Here is a 20,243-nt window from a genome sequence, read left to right as displayed (position 1 = left end):
GTAGGCATGCCATCTGGCCACTTGTTCACTGTGTGATTTGGAACAAGACACTTAAACTTCTCCTCTGAGACTCAGTGTACTCCTCTGTGAAATGGCCGTGTGGACCTTGGACGGTGGGTATGAGGGTCAGATGAGCCTTGTGGGGCGAGGGTGGAACTGTGTTGTGCATGGCTGGCAGTCATCCCCTGTCTGCTTTAACCTTCTCAGTCAGTGCTCCAGAATCCTTGTTTTGGTCACAAAGGCCTTGCTCATCAAAGGCACAAGCTGTGTTCCCGAGACAGCCTTCGAGGAGGAGGGTGAGGGGGGCCAGAGCTGAAAGCAGATCATTCTCTTCTCACTTGCTCCTGCTGACGATCTGGTCCCCAAAGAACGGAGTGTTTTACAGACGAGCACAGATCAAAATGCAGTCAGCCGTGTGTGCCTGCCCACCTCTGGAGGCGGGAGGCTCCTGAGATTTTTCCTGACAAAAGTTTCAGGCGAGTAAAGGCCAGTCTTCCTCCACTCCTGAGTTTGTGAAGCTGTCACGAATAATAGGCCAACTAGCAGGCCTGGTGACCTGTGTTCTCCCGAGCCCACCGGGGGATGAGGGGGGAAGCCTCACATTAAAGCTGTGTGCCAAGCCCAGGCTTCCATCTCTGGTCATGTGGCTCTTCTGTGGGGAGAGCGCAAAGCAATCTGTTCCAGCCACCATGGGTCTGCAAGAGCCACAGCAGTGTCTCCCTGGAGTTTGTCTACATGCAGAAACTTGAGGGCCATCCCAGACCTATTGAGCCAAAATCCACAGCTTTACAAAGCTCCCAGAGTTCGCCCCATGCAGAAGTATAGGCTTTACTAGGGCAGCCCCTCGCCCTCACCAGAGCATCCCCAGGAGTGGAGCCAGGACACCACAGGTGTTCAGGAAGTAGCGGTTGTGTGCCTGCATCCACTGGTTGCCTGCATTTTAAATGGTGACACCTGCCTTCCAGCTTGCTCCCCTCTTTGGCTTCCTGGATTTCCAAGAAAGGAAAGACACATGCTTCCCTCCCCCTGGTCTCCATCTCCAGCCTGTTGCTCTGGGGTGCGGACACATGTAGACTGGACTTCTCGCCTCTGGGTTAGGATGGAGGTTTCCTGGTATTTTACTTGAGACCTGCAGGGCCCCTCGCCCCATTGTCTCTTCTTGCATGTTGTATCTGACAGCAGCCTGCATGTCTGGTTTCCGGTCTTACTCCTTCTTTAAAAGATCCCCCCACATTCCCTCAGTCTCAAGTCCTCTTGGCCAGCACTGCTGATTTCAGGTCACTGAGCCCTGCCCAGGATCAAGTGCCAAAATCCCTTGCTAGCCTCAGGCTCCCTGCGGGGGCCTCAGGGCTCACCTGAGCTTGCAGGTGAGAGCCTTCTTTATTCAACCTGGTCCCCAAATTCACCTGCAGCCAGGATGCCACCTCTCTAGTGGTGACTCTAAGAGGACTTCGTATGGAACTATTGCAACAATGGAAAGAAGAACCCTTCAGTTCTGATGTTTCCAGATGTTTCTGTGGCTGGAGAGAAGAGTGGCGTGGAGGAAGACCACACCTGAGCTGACGAAGTTGGTGAGGCAGAGGCCTGGGAAAAGGGTCCTGTGCCAGGGGAGACCCGCGGTCCCTGACTGGGGCGCGCCATGGCTGACCGGACCCGGGGACGAGGCACATGGGTGGCGGCTGAGTGTTTGGGGCTTGGGCTGGCTACTGTAGAGGGCCTCCCACAGAGGGAGGGGACAGGCCTGCCAGGTGCCATCCCTTCCAGGGGCACTGACTGTCCTCAGGATACATGAACAAACCCAGTGAGACTGGTCCATGTTGGTGCCACTTTGTTTCCATTTTGTATGGAAGTTGGAGATGTCTTCTATTCCCATCCCCAAGCGGGCAGAATAGGGGTTCTTGGGTGCATTGTGTGTGTGGGGGGGGGGGGGCGGGGTGTCTGTGTGCAAACAGCAGCCCAGGCCCGTGTGTTCTATCTCTCTGAGGAGAGGAGCAGATCGGTGACCAGCCATGTTCAGATGGGGAAGCAGAGCCCTGTCACTGCCAGAAGCACATCTTGGTGGGAGCGGGGAGCATCCTGGGGCAGAATTCCAGGAAGCACGCGTTCTCCCCTCCACATATCACTCTTCACCATTGGCAGGAAGCAGCCATTCACAGAATGTTCTAGCATTCTGCTTGTGGGGGGAACAATGGGGGTGACTTCAGAGTTTACAGCCTCCTCGGTCCTTCCCCTGGGGCTCCCAGGCTACCTGGGCAGCATCCCTCAGGCCCACGAGACAGGCTGTAGCCTGCTCCGGGGAGAGCAGAGCCATCTGGCTTCTGGGGCGTGGAGGCCTCGGGCAGGTGGGCACTGCCCCATTTGGAGTCTGAGGAGATGAGAAATGGAGGCTGCACCTGGAGGTGTACTGCAGGAGCTGCTGCCCAGGCACGTGCGAGGCAAAGGTGTCCTGCAGTCAGGCCGTGGACGGGCCCAGCCCTGAGCGTCACATGACATGGCTAATCGGAGCTTATTGGGAAGACGCTGGCAGCTCCCCCAGTGGGGACGGTCGCTGCCAGGAGCCGGTCACAGAGGTGCAGCAGTCGGCGTGGAATCTGCCGGCCCACCATCTGTTTACCGGCCGTGTGCTTGTCTAGTCCAGTCCGGGGTGGCAAATTACGGCTTAATCCCCTGTACACACGGCTCCAACAAGAAGCTGCTTGTCACCAAAGCAAAGGTTCAGTGAAGAAGCTAATGCTGAACTGTCAACTTCATTGGGAGGGGCTTTCATTGGCCAGCCACTGGCCTACCGCAGAGATGGCAGGGGCTCTGGCCACGGATGACGTGTGGACCGCTCAGCACAGGGAGGAAACCCTCCCTACTCCTGCGGCTTGCTGACCATGTCTATCTCTCTGGACATTTATTGGCCTTCCCTTTCAGTGCCCACCATGGGCATGCGGCCCACACTCTGGTGTCCATTGAGAGGGGGGCGGCGTGGTTGGCCTTGAGCAGCCTGCTGGGGAAAGGTCTCGAGGACTGAGCGGTGTTGGGATGAGCCTTGTGGCCATCAGTGAGCAGGTCCTGCCAGGCCAGCCCCCGTGGTGCTCCCAGCTGCTGTGGCCTCAGCTCAGATCATGGCTCCCTCTGCCCTGGACCCGCGTATGCCTCTGTTGTGCCCATGCCTGGATATCCTAGAGTTTCTCACACGTTTCTCACACTCAGCAGAATCACAGGGCAACTACGTGAGATGCTCCAGGTCAACTGCTTGGGAGGAAGAACCAGGTTATTTTAGCCCAACATTGGGCGGCATCAGTGCTAATATATCCATATACTGCTGTTCCACATGAAGGTATTGGGTCTGGGCTCTGCTGCCCGTATGTGGCAGGCGTTGTCCCTGTTGCTTCCTGCTCCTCTGTGGGCCACTTGGCCTGCGGCCTGCAGCCTGGTGCAGAGCACTGGGGCCCGGGAGACCGAGCCCAGGTGTGCAAAAAGCCCCAGGATGGCCGTGCGAGGCCATGGCCACCGGTCTGTTCTGTGAGCCAGCACCGTAGAAGCAAATGAATAAAGTCATAAAATAGAGCAAAACAGCTGAGCCTGGTTGGAAGAAACGTTTCAAAGGAAATAATCCTGGATTTAGATCACACATTTTGGGGCCTACAGTGAGTTTTTCAAAACCTCCCTGGGAAAGGCAGGTATTTGTAATGGAAATGCTGACAGCTCTACAGCCCTCGCCTGGGCGTCTGCAGGGGCTGGACAAGCAGCTACTGCTGCGTGTGTGATCTGCTTGGCATTATGGAGATGAAGCATACCCTGCTCTCACTGCTTAAATTCAGAGGGGCCTTTTTTTTTTTTATTGTTATTAACTCATCAGGATGCTACCAGCTGCACACCCTAGTAGTACAGGCTGGGTGTGAACCTGTGGTCTGTCCTCCACCATCCCAGGGCTGACCCAGACTCCACGGCAGGTGGGTGGGACCCCTCCAGGCCTAGCCCCCCACCCAGCTCCTGTGCACATCCCCAGCTCAGCAAGGGCCTGGGGGTGGCTCCTGCACCTTGGACTGTGCCTCGCCCTTAGCCCTGAACTCTTTACTCTGCACCCATGGTTTGGTGCATATTTCAGGAGGGCCCTGCGTCCTGCCTTCTCCCCTGACCTCTCAGGCAGAGGCTCTGCCAGCAACCCGAGTACTCTCTCTCTGATGTCCATGTAGCCTTGGAAGTGGCCAAGGCAAGGCCAGGGGCATGTGGGGTGCCACCCACACTCTGATGCTCCCTCTGGGGGCGCATGGGGACCACAGTGTGGAGAAGGGAGATGCATCTTTGCTGTACCCTCTTCCCTTTCACTGTCCCTCACATCTGCCCTGGGTGGCCCCTCCTCTGGACACCCTGTGTCATGGCCCATCCCAGGTGGGTTATCCTAGAGTTTCTCACACGTTTCTCACACTCAGCAGAATCACAGGGCAACTACGTGAGATAGTTGGACAGTCGTGACCAAGCCAAGTCCTATCCCAGGCCCTAACTCAGATACCGACTCTAGGGTGACTTGTGCCCCATGCACTCACCTGACACCTCCTGGACCTCAGCCTGGGGTGGCTCGCTCTGCCTGGACACCCTGAAACTCTGGCCTCTGAGTTTAAGGCTTATTGGTTGGCTCAGCCTCACTGACCTCTGACGTTCTGTCTGTGGTAGGAATGTTATCTCTACTTCCCATGCGTGGGTGACCGCTGAAGCCCACCCCCCAATGTTGTGGCAGGACCGTGGGGGTTCCCTGCTGCTGGCATCTCAAATCCAAGTGGGAGCTGGGGCCCCTCAGCCTCCTGGATGACACAGCCTCCTGGATGACACACGACACACTTTGTCTTTCTGATCCCCCTTTCTCCTCTGATTTTCTTCTCTAGTTTTATTGCGGTGTCAAGGGCGACATGCAGGAGCCCATCACAGACACTGCTCTGGCAGAGAGCCTGCCAATGAAAGCATCCTTCCCACCATCCCTGCCCACACCCCTGAGCCACTGGAGGCCTCTCAGGGACAGGCACGCCTGTGCTTGCCTCCCTTGTCATGCAGAAAAACCCTGGCTGAGGCCCAGATCTTGAAGCGAATTTTAGGAAAACTGGTGCTTCTTCAGAGTGAAGGAACCTTTTCACCTTTGAGAATGCTAAGAAGAAATGGATGGGCTGGGGATGTCCCTGTCCACCTGCAAGAACACCTATTCCATGTCGGACCAGGGAGGTGTGCTCCAGGCCATCACCTTCGTTCAGAGAGCGGTGCCGGAGCTGGGCAATTACTGGCCTCAGAGCCTTTGCCCTTCGGGAATTCAAAGAGCTTGTGTCCATAGGCTGGACATTTAGGGATGTGATGTGTGCTGAGAAAAAAAAGAGCAGGGCTGGAGCCCAGCAGGCATGCCGCCTCGCCTGCCTGCTGCCACACTGGGATCCAACCACCTGCTGCTGCCTTGTGCTCGGGAAGCTGGACGAGGGCACCCATGCCCAGTGATGTAGGGGGTCATTGTGGCCACTGCTCCCAGCACCAGCAGAGCCACAGTGCGCTGGCAGAAACTGTGGGCCAGCCGGGCCCACCTGAGCCCATGACACCCCCAGCTGTTTGTTGGCTCAGGAGGAAACAAAACGCAAGGCTTGAGCTCCTTCATGATTTACTCTGTGCTTCCTGAACCAGGGCTCCCACAGGGCTAGCTGGTGGTGACTCTATTTCTTCTGCTACTTCTGAAAGGATGAGGGACAAAGAGTAGAATTTTACAGGCATTACCTAGCAAAACAACATTTACTTAACCCATCTTGAAGAGACGTTCCCAGGCTGCTTCTCACATCACATTGTCTTCCTGGCCACACTGAACACATGGTAACCAGTTCTCTGTCCTCTATTCTGTGCACGCTGCCCCTTGAGTAGGAACTTAGGTTGAGCCCAGCACAGACCGAGAAGGAAGGGCTCTGTTGCACACCTGGGATGGAAAACTTGCTGGGAGTGCAGGAGGCAGAGTCAAGTTGGCTCGCAGAAGGTAGTTGACCTTGAGGCCCCCCAGGATCTCCAGGAGCATGAGGCCTTGCCCACCTCAGGTGCCACCCAGCACAGCTCTGGTAGGGAAGGCCGTCAGCCAGCCTGGGAGCTGACCCTGGTTCCCCCAGGCTGCTCAGGGGCTCGAGCCCATCCCACCTGACCTGATAAGCACTGCCTGGGATTGAACTTTTGTCAGAGGCAAACTTTTCCGGTGAAGGCATCTGCTATTTTATGGAACAAGTGGGGAGAAAGGGAAGAAGCAGTGCCCCGAGTCCTTGCAGAATCGCTGAAAACAGGACGGTCTTGCCCCCTCACGGACTGGGGGTCAGATCAGCCTTCGGCGGGCCTGGTCCTGCAAACAGCATCCGTGGCTGCTGCCGAGAAGGTGGGACACTTGCCACCACCTGCTGTCACCAGGGACAGCTGTGCATTCTGCTCACATGCCTTGCGTTTTCCTGCCCACATGGCCAGAGTGGTGCCAGGCAGGCCAGACCCGTCACCATGGGGAGTGTGGGGCCCATGGCTGGGCATTCCTTCTTCCTCTCCCCTGCCCCATGCCCTCTGCAGGTGTGCACCTCACACCCCAGAAATGGGCAGTCTGGGAAAGGATGGGGCTACCTCAAAAACAGCTGCTCTGGAGACCTTTGCAATAAAGTCTTTGGGGGTCACTGCTGCCTCTGCTGTGTTCGTGCCCAGCACCACTCACAGGGAGGTCTGTTGGAAAGGCCATGTGAGCGAGAACACATTGCCGGGTGGGGAGGATGCGGGCTGGAGCCTGTGACGTCTACTTACTGAAGCTTCCCCTCCCTTTCTCACCTAGCTCAACGACTCGGCCAAGCAGCTCATGGAGATGGACAAGCCCTGCCCAGCCGCTGTGTCTGGCTGCCACGCCCCGGTGCCCTCTGACCCCGGCACAGCAGCCAGTGTGGCCCTGGGACCCTCAGCGAGCAGCACAGGGGCGGTAAGCGCCTTTCAGCGGCGTGTGGACAGCAAGAAGAATGCCAAGAAGCGCCACTCCTTCACCGCGCTCAGTGTGACACACAAGTCCTCCCAAGCCACGAGCCACAGGCACTCCATGGAGATCAGCGCTCCAGTTTTGATCAGCTCCAGTGATCCCCGGGCCGCGGCCAGAATCGGGGACGTGGCCCACCTGTCCTGCAGCGCTCCCACCCAGGTAATGTCCTCGGGTCGTGGACAGGGCGGTGCTGGGCCTCTGGTCCTGGGGTAGGGAGCTGCATCCTCAGCCATGCACTCAGCGTCCGGTCTCCCAACTAGCAGAAGGAAGGCCACGGCAGCCGTGCCCGTGGGGGCCACCATGACTTCCCAGTGTCTGCCTGGCCTCAGGGACCCCAGGCCTTGGTCTCGTAGCTCCCAGGGTAAATGGAGGAGTGGTACTCGGTGTTGGAAAGGTGACCTAGGTGGTGTGTGACACAGGCCTGTGTACTCGAGAAAGTCCTCCTTTGTCAGCATGCACGCAGGGCATCCAATCGAGTCTTGCAGGAAGTCTGGGTACGGTTTATTGTCAGCATGGTATGTTTTTAGCATCTCTGTAGCACTTGCTAGTCTCATTTCAAAAGAGCTCAGAACCAGAATGAACTGCATTGTTTAGTACTTCGATTTTTATTTTTACAGAGACCTTCTATTTCTAGACATGGCACTGGTTCCATTCCAGAGGTAAGATGAAGGAAAGAGGGGGACGTTATTCTCAAGCTACCAGCCATTGTTTGCCCCACACACCACGTGCTGGTCTCCGTGTGCTGGCCATGGTGTCCTGTAATCCGTGGGTAATGATTGCCAGGCTCAGGCTTCCCCAGTGTGCCCAGGAGCTTCTGAGTGCACATCAGCAGAGTTCCTGCCCCACAATGTGTGGGCTCTAGCATTCTGTCTGCCTCGCCCTCATCCTCACCTGCTCTCGCCCCCCTGTCTGTCCACAGCTCCTGAGTTAGTGTGGCAGAGGGCAGGTTCAGGCCATGCAGTCTGGGTCTACTAGAGACAGGCTCTAGGGTAGGAAGGGAACATATTTTCTTTTTTTAATTTGTGTCCCATTTTGTTGCACAGGGACCTCAGTGCTGAGTCAGCTCATCCTAGCAAGGACTGGGACCCTGAGTCCCATTTTCCGGCAGTTACACTAGAAGTGAAAGTCATGGCCAGGCTCTAGGCTTTCGTCAGGGTCATTGAAAAGGGTGAGAGGTCAAGCAAAGCAGTTTCCACCTATCTCCCATCCCATATTAACTTAATTATTGGGACACATAAGAGGTGGCACTGAGCAGCCATAGGAAGGGTAAGCCACCATAGGCTGTGTCCTGCAGGCACCAGCATGCCATCTGAGGTCAGATGCACCCAAGACCAACCCCAGTTCTGCCACCTGCCTGCTGTCTTCCTGGCTAGGTGTGACCGTGCTGACCCGTGGTCACACCAGGACATCCATCTTCTGGCCCACCCGAGGACCCGTGTGCCAGCTGTAGGTCCTGTAGTTGGCCACGGTGCCATGCAGATCGTCTCCCCACTGTGCCAGGCACGCTGGAGCAGGACCCAGTCCCAGGTTTCTGTGCCTGGCAGGCAGACCTGGGCTTTGTGATTGTGAACCTGGAGAAACACAACATCGTTGCAGGCCTGCCTCCATCCACAAACGGAGCCCTGTACATGCCAGACAGATGTCAGGCGATGGGTTCCAGGCTGGCAGAGCAAGACTGCCTGGGCCTCCTGGTGCCCTGGGGCATGGAGTGTGCAGGTAGACCCCTGCCCTCCTGTCCCCCAGGCCCCTGCAGACAGGCCGTGACACAGACCATCATCACTGACAAGATGAACCCTTAACCCCCTGTGAGATGAACGAGGCCAGTCATCAGAAACCCAGGCCAGCTCTGCCCACATGTTTGCACCCCCACCCACACACCCAGGACTTCTTGGGCCACAAGAGCAGAGGTTTAGGACTTTAGGCCAGGGGTCCCAGAGCATCTTTTTCTGGAGAATGAGGGCGACTGTGGTCACTGGTTGTCACAGTTACTGAACCCTGGTTGAACACTGCACAGTGTTTATAGAAAGTTTGTGGCAACAGGCCTGTGTGTCCTGGAAGAGCAGCTACCTGCATGGAAAAGGGGTGGCTGAGTGTGTGCTCGTGGTGTGCATGGCCTTGGGTGTGCATGGCCTTGGGTGAGCAGCTGCCAATGAGTCGGTCTGCAAGACCAGCTCTCATGTGACAGGTACCTTACATGGATGTGACTCTGATCAGAAAGGGCTGTCCTATGTGAAGTGACTATGCTGCTCTTTGTTTACTGGACTTGATCCTGAAACCCTGTGGTGGAAGATGAGCTGCATTCAAACCAGACACGTGCACACAGTAACAGCGCAGGTGAGATGCTCTGGGATAGGGAAGCCCCCGCAGCTGAGCCAGAGCTCGTTACCATCGCTGACTCTCCTCGCTCTCCTTCGTGTTCCTTCATAGAGTCGAGGGGAAGTGTCAGGGCTACGGTTTCTATACAAATGGCTCTAAAATTCGGTAGCTGCTTCTCAGATGGAAGGCAGTGAGCACTGTTGACCTAAAGCTGGGCCCACACCCTGCAGAGTGCAGTGGGGGTTGCACGGCTGCCTGGGGGGGCATCCAGGGTGTGTGCAATGTGCGGCTTGCGTGACCCCAGGCAGTGCTGCTCCAGCCTCATCTCCTCTGCTCCTGATCTCACCTCCCTTGTCTGGGCTTCTTTGTACATCTCACCGTCAGGAGAGCCAGCAGGTTGGATTATTTTCATTTGCACATGAGGAAACTGAAGCCCAGAGAGCATGAGTCATGTCTCAGCACTGCACTGGCCTGACAGACTCCCTGCCCTGTCCAGATGGCATGGACACGAATCCAGGCTATGGACACCATGGCCCCTCAGCTCCTCTTCTGTAAATGCACAGGGCTGACCTCAGCCCCGGGAGATGGAGAAGGAAAATACAGCCAGTGCCTGTGGAGAGTGGCTGGCACTCTGTCCAGGCTGCCCCCTCCCTCCCTCCCTCCCTTCCTCCCTTCCTCCTTTAGTCTGGGACCCGGGTGGCATGCAGATGAGGGCAGTGTCTCAGTGGACAGCCAGGCTCCTCTGCTCATGGGCTGTGTACCCAGGAGAATTGCTGAACCTCTCTGAGCCTCTAGAGCTGCCTTTAAGCGCCAGGTTGATCACGGTCCAGGTGCCACCTCTTCCCAGATCCTCAGCTTTCTCGTCTGTTAAATGGAGCAGCTATTGCTGTGAGGGTAAATTGAGAGCACAGGCTGACCTCTTTTCAGTGAGCATGTGTAGTGGTTCCTCTGCTGCTGGCGATCAGGAACAAGCCACCGGCCCCGCTGCATCGGGTACGTCAGCCGGGGCTCAGGCCTCATGTGTGCTGGCCACGGTCTCCCTGTACCATGGACTGCGCTAGACGTTGGAGTGCCAGAGGCCACAGGTAGATGAAGGGGTGTGGCACCGCCGCCGCCCACAGCAGTACCTCGTGGGGGCCGGGTCTGATGAGCATCCTGCCTACCAGCGGCTCACTGGTCTGTCCCCAGCGACAACCAGGCCCAGCTGTGTGGGCCCAGGGCCTCATATACCCGCCATGCAAGTCCGAGGACCCTTCTCAGAATCCAGCCTTTGCAGCAGGTCCCCATCACCCAGAGGCTTGCACATCCCCTGACACAGCTCTGGCCCCACAGCACCAACGCGGCTGGTCTGGGTGCAGCCTGGGCTGGGCCTTGAGAGCTCCTGGCCTCCTGTGTGTAGCAAGAGGCACCAGCACCTCAGACACCTGCAGCAGCCCTTCTGTCCCCCTCCAGGCAGTAGTGCAGGCCAGCGCGAGACGTGAGCCCCGAGTCCACACTGGATGACCAGCACCCATCGCACCTGGCACTGAGGATGCCCAGAGCACAGCAGTAAAGTGCTAACAACGGGACAGTCGGGCACAGCAGGGCAGTTGGTTGCCCTAGATTTCTCTTCCCTTCACTGGACCTCAGAGGGTGTGGGACCTGTGCTGGGTCCCAGAGGCCTGTCCGTTAAGCCAGGGATGCCTGGTCCCTGCCCCCAGGGCAGTGGTGGAGGAGACTCGAGGCATTGCTGCAGGACAGAGCTGGGGATCCCGGCCGTCTGGATTCTTGTTTGGTGTGTTTCATGCCACAAGGGGAGGCTTTTAAAACCTTCCAATCGCAGTGCTGACCCCACCAACGAAACCCATCGGAAAGGGAGGGTGGGCAGGCTGTAATAGCCAGGCCCATGTGCAGGGTGCTGTGTGACAGTCAGTGGGCTCTGGGAGCCACATCGGGCTCCCATCCAGGTGGGCTCAGGTCTGCTCCTAGGGCCTCATTAGATACCCTGCTCAGAGAGGCAGCAGTTCCCTGAGGCTTGAGGTATCGCTTCCCTCCCTCTCAGAGATGAGACAGGCTCAGGATGCAGTTCTAGCACCAGGCAGGAGTGAGAGTGAGGGCTGAGAAGGATGCCGAGCCCTTGAAGCCTTTGCAGGGAGTCAGCTGTGCAGCAGGACACTGTGCTGGGCCTGAGGCTGGCACACTGTACCTACCCTTGGGGCTGTTGCTCCACGGCTCTGGCTCTCAGAACAATTTGCATGTTGTTAATGGTTGTTTTCAAAAAGGAAGAAAAGAGGATGAAGACAGAGGAAAAGGAGACAGAACAAGCCAGAGGCTGAAGTATACACTCCGTGGCCCTTGACACACAGAGGCTCACGTCTGAGGCAGCTTTGATGGCCTGGAAAGGCCGGGAAGGCCATGAGGTGAAGAAAAGGAAGAGCATGGCCATCGTACGGCTCACCCCAGATGGGAGCGTGGAGTCCTCAGGCAGAACGAGAGGAAGGTTCTGACTTTGGCCTAAAGTTGAAAGGTGCAAACACCAGGTCCTCCCTGGTCTGGCACTTGACAGGAGGCTAGGAACATGGAAGGTTCTGGAATTCGAGTTCCTTTCTCGCTGTGGAGGGTACTGTCGGACACCGCCTTGTCGTGAGGTTTCTGCGCACCCCGTGGGAATCCTGAGGCTCTAGAATCTGCCCGGGGGGTTAGTTCCGGAGAGCCAGGGGCACAGGGATGAGGCACAATGGGCAGGAGCCGGAAGGAAGGTGGCCCCTGGCCAGCCCACTGCCCCTCCTGCTTGGCTTCCCCTTTCAGTACTGCTGGTGGAGGGTTTTCCTCCTCTCGTTTTCTGTCCGTGTTATTGCTCTACTGTGTTTACCTCTTCTTGCCTTCAGTCATCCAAGACCACTATGGTAAATTCCCACTCAGAAAATGTGGGCTCCTCGTGTCCAGCAAGGAATTATCATGGGACCTTGTGTCGGAAGGATGGCAACCTGATGGAATGTTCCCCCTGGACCCACGAGAGTTGGGCCTCGGGTTCCCACGGAGCTGTGGGGTGAGGATGGTGACACTGTCCAGAGAGGGTGCGTGCCCCGCCCCGCTCCTACTCCTAGAGCACATGGCTCCCCCCTCGGCAGGCACCCTCAGCTCTGCCATGGCTCCCACTTCCACCCCTGCTACCACACCAGCCAGCCCGTGCCACCCACAGGTCCTGTGTCCTCATCCCTTGTCCTTCTCCCTGAGATCCTGCAGCTCCAGATGCTGTGGGCATGACCCCTCCGTGGGTTCCACCCACAGGTCCTGTGTCCTCATCCCTTGTCCTTCTCCCTGAGATCCTGCAGCTCCAAGATGCTGTGGGCACGACCCCTCCGTGGGTTCCTGGGAGCTGGGCCCACACTCCGAGCACTTTCTTGCCCCATGTGAACATCAGCCTTTCCCTTGTGCCCCACGCCCACTCCCAGGGGCTCTCATCTAACTAGCAGCCAGGCCGTGCACTGTCCACGCTCTGCCTTCAGGCCTCACCCGATGGCGGCCCAACACAGAGACCTCATTCCAGCCACATCAGAAGAGCGCAGCTGTCCTCTTCTGCCTTCAAGCCTGCTTCCTCATCTTTATCCCATCTTACCCAAACTGTGCCACCCCCCTGCCCCTGCTTGCCCTGTCCCCTCTGCCATCCAGCCGGGAGTCGCTCTAGTTCCACAGCCTATCTCCCGTGGTGTCAATCAGGGTGATGTAGACCATCCACTGTAACAAACCACTCCTGACACCAGTGCAGCCTGACACAGGCATCATGCACCGGCCGGTGGGTCGGGCGGCCCTCCTCTCCCTCCTCCCATAGCCCTGCCGTCTACAGCACACAGCCTCCAGTGGGAAGAGGGCCACAGAGGAGGCCTTTAGACATTCCAGTGCCTCAGCCTCAAGACAGTCTTCATGGCCTGTCCTCTCAGGTCGTTCCTGTGACCTGATCCCTGAGCCCCAGCATAGCTGCCAGGGGGTGCCAGAGCAGCCTGACAACTCCAGCCACACCCGGGAGCCCCTCCATTTGTGACACCCTGTCTGCCTTGGTTCAGGCTTCTAGGCCTCTACTGATTCCGAAGGAACTCTCTGCTTCTGGGATTCCCCAGAATCCACCAGTAATAAGGCTGATCTTTCCACAACTGCTTCTGAAACTCTGCATTGCCTTAGGATTGACTCCATGTTCCTTAAGTTGGCCTGCAGAGCCCTTCCACTTAGCCCCAGATTCTTTCCAGCTTCCCCTGTCACTGTCCGCTCCCACGTTGGCTGCCCCGCGTGTAGCCTGTACCCCACAGCAACGTGGCGCGGGCTCACCCCTCACCGTGACCTGTGCCCAGCCCATCTGTGTGTCCTCTCTCCCTTCCCCTCTCATCCTCCCTTCCACCTGACACAGACACATCCCCATGTGGGAAATCCCTGCTCACTTCCCCTCTGCAGCTTTCCATGGCTCTAGGACACCTCATTTCCCCCCATCCAGATTCATTTGCCCTGTGCCTGCAGGACATTTTCCATACATTTATTGTGGAAGGTGTAGCCTCTGTCATTTGTGTATTTGGCCACCGCCCTGAACCTCAGGTTCTTTGAGGGCGAGAACTAGGTGCCGGTCACTTCTGTACCCTGGCACCTGCCCTGGAGCAGAGTTCATACCCATTCGATTTCTTCTTGGGTGAGCATGGGGTCTGTGTCCGCTGCACCACATACTGAATGGTCTTGCTTACTTAACAATGTGATGCCAGAGATGCTGCATGGCCTCCCCACTCTTACCAGCTCCCTGAGGGGAGGCAGACAGGGTTCAGCCGCAAGGTGACCAGCTGAGGGGCTCCCAGGGGCACAGGGTCAGCTGAGCCTCAGATGGCCTGCCCTGCTCACATTTGCACCTTTATGAATTATTTCTCCCTGCCATTTGGAGAGGTCAGAGGGTCAACACCATTCCTCATGAATAATGAAGCAGCACTCAACATGTCCTTCCTGCGGGAAGAGGGAGGATTATCAGAGGAGGCACAGAGGAGAGGTTATTCGGGCTGACTCCAATTTTTAAAATGCAGTTATTTGCTGATAGATATCATTGGATCAAATTAGGAGGTGATTACATACATTTTAGAATCATTCCCTCATAAACCAAACAGGAAACCAAGCGAATGGCTAGAGTCATCACGAGACCGCCTGAGGAACCTCTGTGGGTTCCTATAGCCCAGGAGAACCCCGGATTGGCGTGTGTAAGCCAGGTTATGCAACAGTGACAAGCAGCCCCAAACCCTCAGCGCTTTCCTTCTCACCCAGCCGTGTTGGCCCCGGGCAGCCCAGGGCTGTGACCCACGGTGCCCTCCAGATAGCCACCAGATAGCCACGGGCCAAGTCTGGCCCACTCCCTGTTTTGGTGAATGAAAGTTTCACTGGAACACAGTCACCCCTCCTCATTCATACATCATCTGTGCGTGTTTTCGTGCTGGGAAAGGGCTGTGTTAGATGACTCACAGAGCCTAGAATACTCATTTTCTGGCCCCATATGGAAAACACTCACTGACCTCTGTTCTGGAATGTCTCATCCCTGTGGCAGGGGTGGGCTGTATGGGAACTGGTGCAAAGGCCCTGCTCTCCTTGCAGGGGTGGGGAGACAGAGTCTAGTTGGATACCCATAAGGAGAAGAGATCAGCCCCCGGAACCTGCACATCTGTTTGCAGATGTTTAACTGTTTACACAGAGGCCGAGAAGCTTGAAGAGGCTGCACTGCCGTCTGCAGACAAGGACAGTGGAAGAGCTGACAGTTGTAGACTGAAGGCAATGTTTTGATGCTAGTTGGTGTTGGGCCGCCTGCAGGTACGTGCTGGCTCCCCGGCCGGCTCTGGGCTCAGTCTGTGAAGGGGCCAGGGTCACGGCCGGCTGGCCCTGTCCAGCAGGAGCAGGCTCCTTCAGCAGATCCCGAATGTTTCTCAGTGTCGGCGTTAGATGGCTTATGAATCAACTTCTCACAAGCAAACAGAAACCCTGGAGATTAGGAAAATGCCCTTTGAAATCCATGGAAGGGGAAGCGTTTGAAATTCAGCAGGGAAAACATCAAAAGAGAATACCCCTTGAGTGTCTGCCCATGTCTGAGAAGTAATTAGGAGAAGTCTCGTTGGAAGCTTCCAGGGCATCTTTAAGATGCCTCCTACAGCCACCTGGCTTCAGAGGAGCAGGCCCAAGGCTCTCTGCTCTGCTGCTCTTAGCTCTTATCTGGGGCCCAGGATGAAGCCCTGGGTGGGAGGGAGCACAGGGGCAGTGCTGATGGAAGTGACGGCCGCCCCGTTGCCGTCAGCCCTAGGCCACCAGGCTCTGGCACCCCCCAGGTGGAGAATGCTGCTTAATGGTAGCATTTCCACAGAGTTAGGAATTGAACTCCCTGCCTTTAGAAGGAGCCAGAAAAACAGTAACAAGTGAACATGGGATGAATTTTAAAAATCCCATCCTGAGGACTTTGTGTGAGGAGAACTTCCTTTTGCAAACCTGAGAACTGCTGTGAACATGACTTACCAGCTGTGGGGACAGAGAACCGTGGCCTGGCTGTTTTCATCAGGTACCAACCAGGTTTCTCCTGTGGCTATGACAAGATGGGAACCATACCCACGGTTTCTGTCTGTGCCTCAGGCTGTCTGTGGTGGGTGAGGGGAGACGTGTCAGGGAAGGTCCCTGGGGTCCGTTTGGCACCTGGTAAGCTCCCAGAAGCTCTGGTGGGTGCCTGCTGGCCCAGGAATGCAGGCAAGCTGCTGGTTCCCTCAGTCCATCCTCTCAAGTTTAGTGGACTTTGGTGAAACCAGCAGCCTATGGAGCCCAGCCTGCAGAACCCACCCAGCCCACCAAGAGCTGGGAACATGTCCATGCCCTGGGCGGTAGACAGTAGGAAGTTCTGTGCGTGAGCACAAGGGAAGGGCCACGGCAGGTCAGAGGAGGGAGGGCGGCTTTGCTTCTGGATGGATCCAAGAGAGGAGGAGGCAAGCAAGAATGGGCAGCAGGGATCACTGAGTTGGCTTCCTCCGGGATCTTCGTGTGCCCTCAAGGCTCTGCTGTGAAGGCTCGCGGTTTCTTGGTAGGAGGTCATGAGGATGTTCAGAGTCTCCCCTCTCACCCTCTCACTTCCTGGCCGCCTCACCTGCCACCCGGCCAGCCCCAGCCACTTCCCAGAGCACACCTTGCCAGCTGCCTCTTCCCCACCCAGGGCATCGGTGACCCAGCGAGGCCTGGCAGACCCTGGCTTCAGAGGAGCCTCTGTCCCCTCCTGTCCCCTGAGCTGGCACAGCTGGGCGGGCACCACCACCGGCTCTCGTAATGGCACCACAGCCTGTGAGCCTCACTGACCAGGTCTGCTGGTCCCTTACGCCCCCTCAGTGCCCGTCACAGAGCGTCCCCACGGCAGGCTCGCAGAGGCACGGGTGGGAGGAGAGACACACGATTAGGGTTGAACAGATGGTTTCTCAAAGCCCGCCACTCTGGCAGCCTCTCGCTATACAGGAGGCACCTTGTGTTTGAAGGCAGAACAGGCAAGACATTGGGCTATGACTAACGTACACTTTGTGCAAAGCAGGATACAGATGCCCTGGGTTGTATGGCCTCACACAGAGAAAGGAGTTGCTCTGTCTACAGGGGCTGCTGGCACCTTCCTACGCTGAACCATCAAGCAAGTCGATTTTCATTCCCTAAACTGGAGTCATTTTGTGGCTGCTATTCTCCTATATCTGTCCACCATATTTATTTCTTTCTTTCTTTCTTTCTTTCTTTCTTTCTTTCTTTCTTTCTTTCTTTCTTTCTTTCTTCTTCTTCTTCTTTTTTTTTTTTTTTTTTTTTGCCTTTTGCCTTTTGCCTTAAGAATGTTCTGGATGTTGGCATAGCTGTGGCCAAATGCTGACCCAGTGAGATGAGGGCAGAAGCTGAAGGTTCATCCTATCCCACCAAGAGCAGGTAAAGGGCCAGGTAATAAATATTTTAGACCTCATGGGCCATGTGGTCTCCGTCACAGCTGCTCCTGCCCTGTGAGCAGAAGCCGCACGTGAGTCGGTGTGGTTGGGTGCCGTGAACACCTCACTGACAGAAGCAGGGAGCAGCCAGATTTGAACTGGGGTGAGTGTGTTGACCCCGGATCCAACCACGGAGACTCAGTGAGGCCTGTACATGCAGAGTTGCAGTCAGCAGCTTGGATGCTAGAGTTGGATGCTGGTGAACACATCCCAACTCCTGCAGGGAGGACGGGCAGGGGGCAGCAGCACTGGAGGTGAACAGACGCCTCCTCCCTGGGCAGCCAGCCAGCTTTCCTGAGTGCCTACGAGAGAGCAGGGGAGGTCATGTGGGCACAAAGCATGGCTGCCCTCTCTCCTGGATGGACCATCTTGTGCAGGCTCCTAGCCCCTGACCTCACGCTGCTGGCCTGAGCTCCTCCAGCCCAGGCCCCTACCCTGCCTGGCCCAGCTAGGCCTCCTCAGCCCACATCCCCTGGGCCAGGGCCAGGGAGGCACCCCTGGACCCACTGGCCCTGCAGGCTATGTGCAGCTCTTTTGGAAGCTAAGCAGAAGAATCAGGCCATAAATGTTTCACTCTAAAGTTTTCTTTAGGAAGCACGTTCCGTGTTCCAGAGTAGAATGTGATGAATAAAACATGCTCATTTCACTGCTCTTTGGGGTGATGATAGTGTTTTCTGGACTCATACTAAAAATTAAAATGAGATATTTCTCTCAGGGTCCCAATGTGTCCAGGAGAGCAACTTGGAGCCCCCACACGGCCTGCCAGCTACAGAATCCCTTTATCCCTGTTGCTAATCTTGACAGGAAAATAAAATAGCCCACCTTCCAGGACTGCTCAGGGCCCCATGAAAATGAAGCTCTGGGCCGCGGGGGTCTGGTAACAACCAGACAATTTAGAATCTGGGGTCCGTGGCCTCAGCACGGCAGCCAGAAACAGGCTGGCCTTCCAACCAATAGAGGCCAGGACACTATAAAGAGATGTGCAGGGCACTCTATGAGTAGCAGTCCAGGCTTCATCGACTTTCTGCTCCAGAGGGGTGTGAGCCACTCACGTGTGCAGTCTTAGGGGTCTGTCTTTGGTAGGTAGGAAAAGGAGGCCTGGAAAGAGTGAAGCTTGCCTTGTGTGTGTGATTGCAGAGCTTGCTGCCCCTCGGCCTCCTGACCAGTGCATGTCCTTGGAGGGCCGTGGACGTGCATGGCTCCAGGAAACAGCATTACTAGGCTCCTTGGCATGGTCCTGCCGTAGAGTCACCCAGAAAGAATATGACATGCATCTGTTTTATCAGAGTCAAAGACCTTCCTTGTGACAGACCCAGTGGCACAGCTCCATGGTGCACTGGGCTGGGCTTGGCTTTGAAGTCAGGGCAGAGATGTCCACCTACTGACCTCTGAGACAGGGAGGATATCTTTTCGAGGGCTGCATTCCCAATTATTTTTATCTGAAAGCAGCTGTAGTTGCTTCTCCTTCCTTATTTTTATCCCTGCCTAATTTTTCTCACTCCCACCAAGGCTTCGCTAATCCCCTAGGGCACAGAATCATAACATTAAGCCATTGAAAGCCACAGCACTATCAGCCCTGTGGCTCTTGCCTAGGAGGAAACAGGCCTGGGTCCGAGGCCCAGAAAGCCCTGTTTGGTGTGGGCAGAGCTGGGGAATGAGAGGTACAAGACACCTGGGGGTTGCATTAAATCCACCTCAGACTAAACTTAGCTTGTCCTGTATGTTCTCAGAACAATTCATTAAGGGTGTAGCAGGGCCTCCTGTCAACACAGTGCCTCCCAGGCCCTGGCAGGATGCTGAGGATAGGGAATCCAGTGCGATGCACTATGCTCATGAATTTTTAATCAAAGTCGCTTAAAGGAGAGCCCCTTTTTGCTGTGATACCTGCCAGCGGTTAGCAGTGGCCTGGCTGCCTCTTGGGCCACTCAAGAGGGCCCACGATCTCGTCATTACGCTCTGCTCAGCTGAGCCTGCGGTCCTCTGTCGTCAACAGCTCTGCTGTCAGTGGAGTTACCTCGTCCGCCCGCTGGCACCAGCAACATTTCTCATCACCTCCTACTAATAGGAACAAAAACGAAGATCTGATGCAGAGCAGGATGGATTGAAAACCCATCTCCATCAGAAAGTCACACTTCGTTTTTTCTGTCCCTGAGGATAGAGCCCTGCCTGGTGTAGCCAGTCCTCAGCAGACATCCTGGGAGGCTTTTGCCTTGGGCTCTGCCCTGCCTGGAGGAGCGAGTCAGATGCACACACTGTGCTAAGCATCAGTCCTCCACCTTATCCATCTTGACCTTTGAGAAAAAGCACTTTCACAAGTGTGACGTCTCTGCACTCCTCCATTCCAGCTCTGAGTAATGGTTTGCTGTGCAATCCCACGTATTTGCTTTATAGCATAGACATATCAAGTGTCAGCAGGAGGCCAGGGCTCCTGCAAAGCTGTCAGAAGGCCCCTCCCACTGGTTTTATTTAGGTGCACAGCCATGTCTGAAGTTGCTCCACGTGCCTGGGCAGCCCGGTCCTCCCAAGCCTCCTGACCCTTGGCTGCATGGAGTGTCTTGTGTTGGGTCCACGGGAGTCGGCAGGTGCCAGCAAAGATGGAGCCTGGAGCCCTAGTGCCAGCCTGTGGGCCCAGCCTCCCCACCGGCCCAGGCCTGGCAGATGGAAATCTGTCTGCTCTATCTGTCCTGGCCACATACATCGTTGCTCCCGGCTGGATTTTTGGCTTGAGTGGCTTGATGACACGGGAGTGGAGACCTCTGACAGGCTGCCTTATTTATAAGCAGTGAGACTCAGAGCCTTCCCACATTGAGTCAGTGGTGTTTTGCATGTGAAGGGCTGGTTTGGACTAGTTGCCTGATTCAGGAGAGTTTATTCAGACAGGAGGAATGTTGAAGAAAGCAGGGTTATGGGTTGGGCTCCACGTGTCTCCGTGACACCTGCTGGCCAGCAGA

The 20,243-nt window shown here is 56.2% G+C and overlaps 1 protein-coding gene across 3 annotated transcripts in view; it reads left to right on the top strand.

The window, feature by feature from the left end:
* Nucleotides 1-20,243, top strand: part of SH3RF3 (SH3 domain containing ring finger 3) — a 357,161-nt gene that overhangs the window by 244,585 nt on the left and 92,333 nt on the right. For 2 of the 3 annotated variants that reach the window (XR_011997987.1, XM_072742557.1), the window contains exons 4-5: nt 6,806-7,159; nt 7,618-7,659. Coding sequence is in view for 2 of the 3 variants with exons in the window: in XM_072742557.1 (XP_072598658.1) it covers nt 6,806-7,159; nt 7,618-7,659 (396 nt within the window). In the remaining variant the exon portion in view is untranslated. The remainder of the gene's footprint in view (nt 1-6,805; nt 7,160-7,617; nt 7,660-20,243) is intronic. The other variant, XM_072742558.1, reaches the window with a different exon arrangement.

This window comes from Vulpes vulpes, chromosome 16 (assembly GCF_048418805.1).
Source record: "Vulpes vulpes isolate BD-2025 chromosome 16, VulVul3, whole genome shotgun sequence".
Lineage (NCBI taxonomy): Eukaryota > Metazoa > Chordata > Mammalia > Carnivora > Canidae > Vulpes > Vulpes vulpes.
Note: the sequence above shows the minus strand (reverse complement) of the source record. Positions and strands in the feature narration are given on the sequence as shown.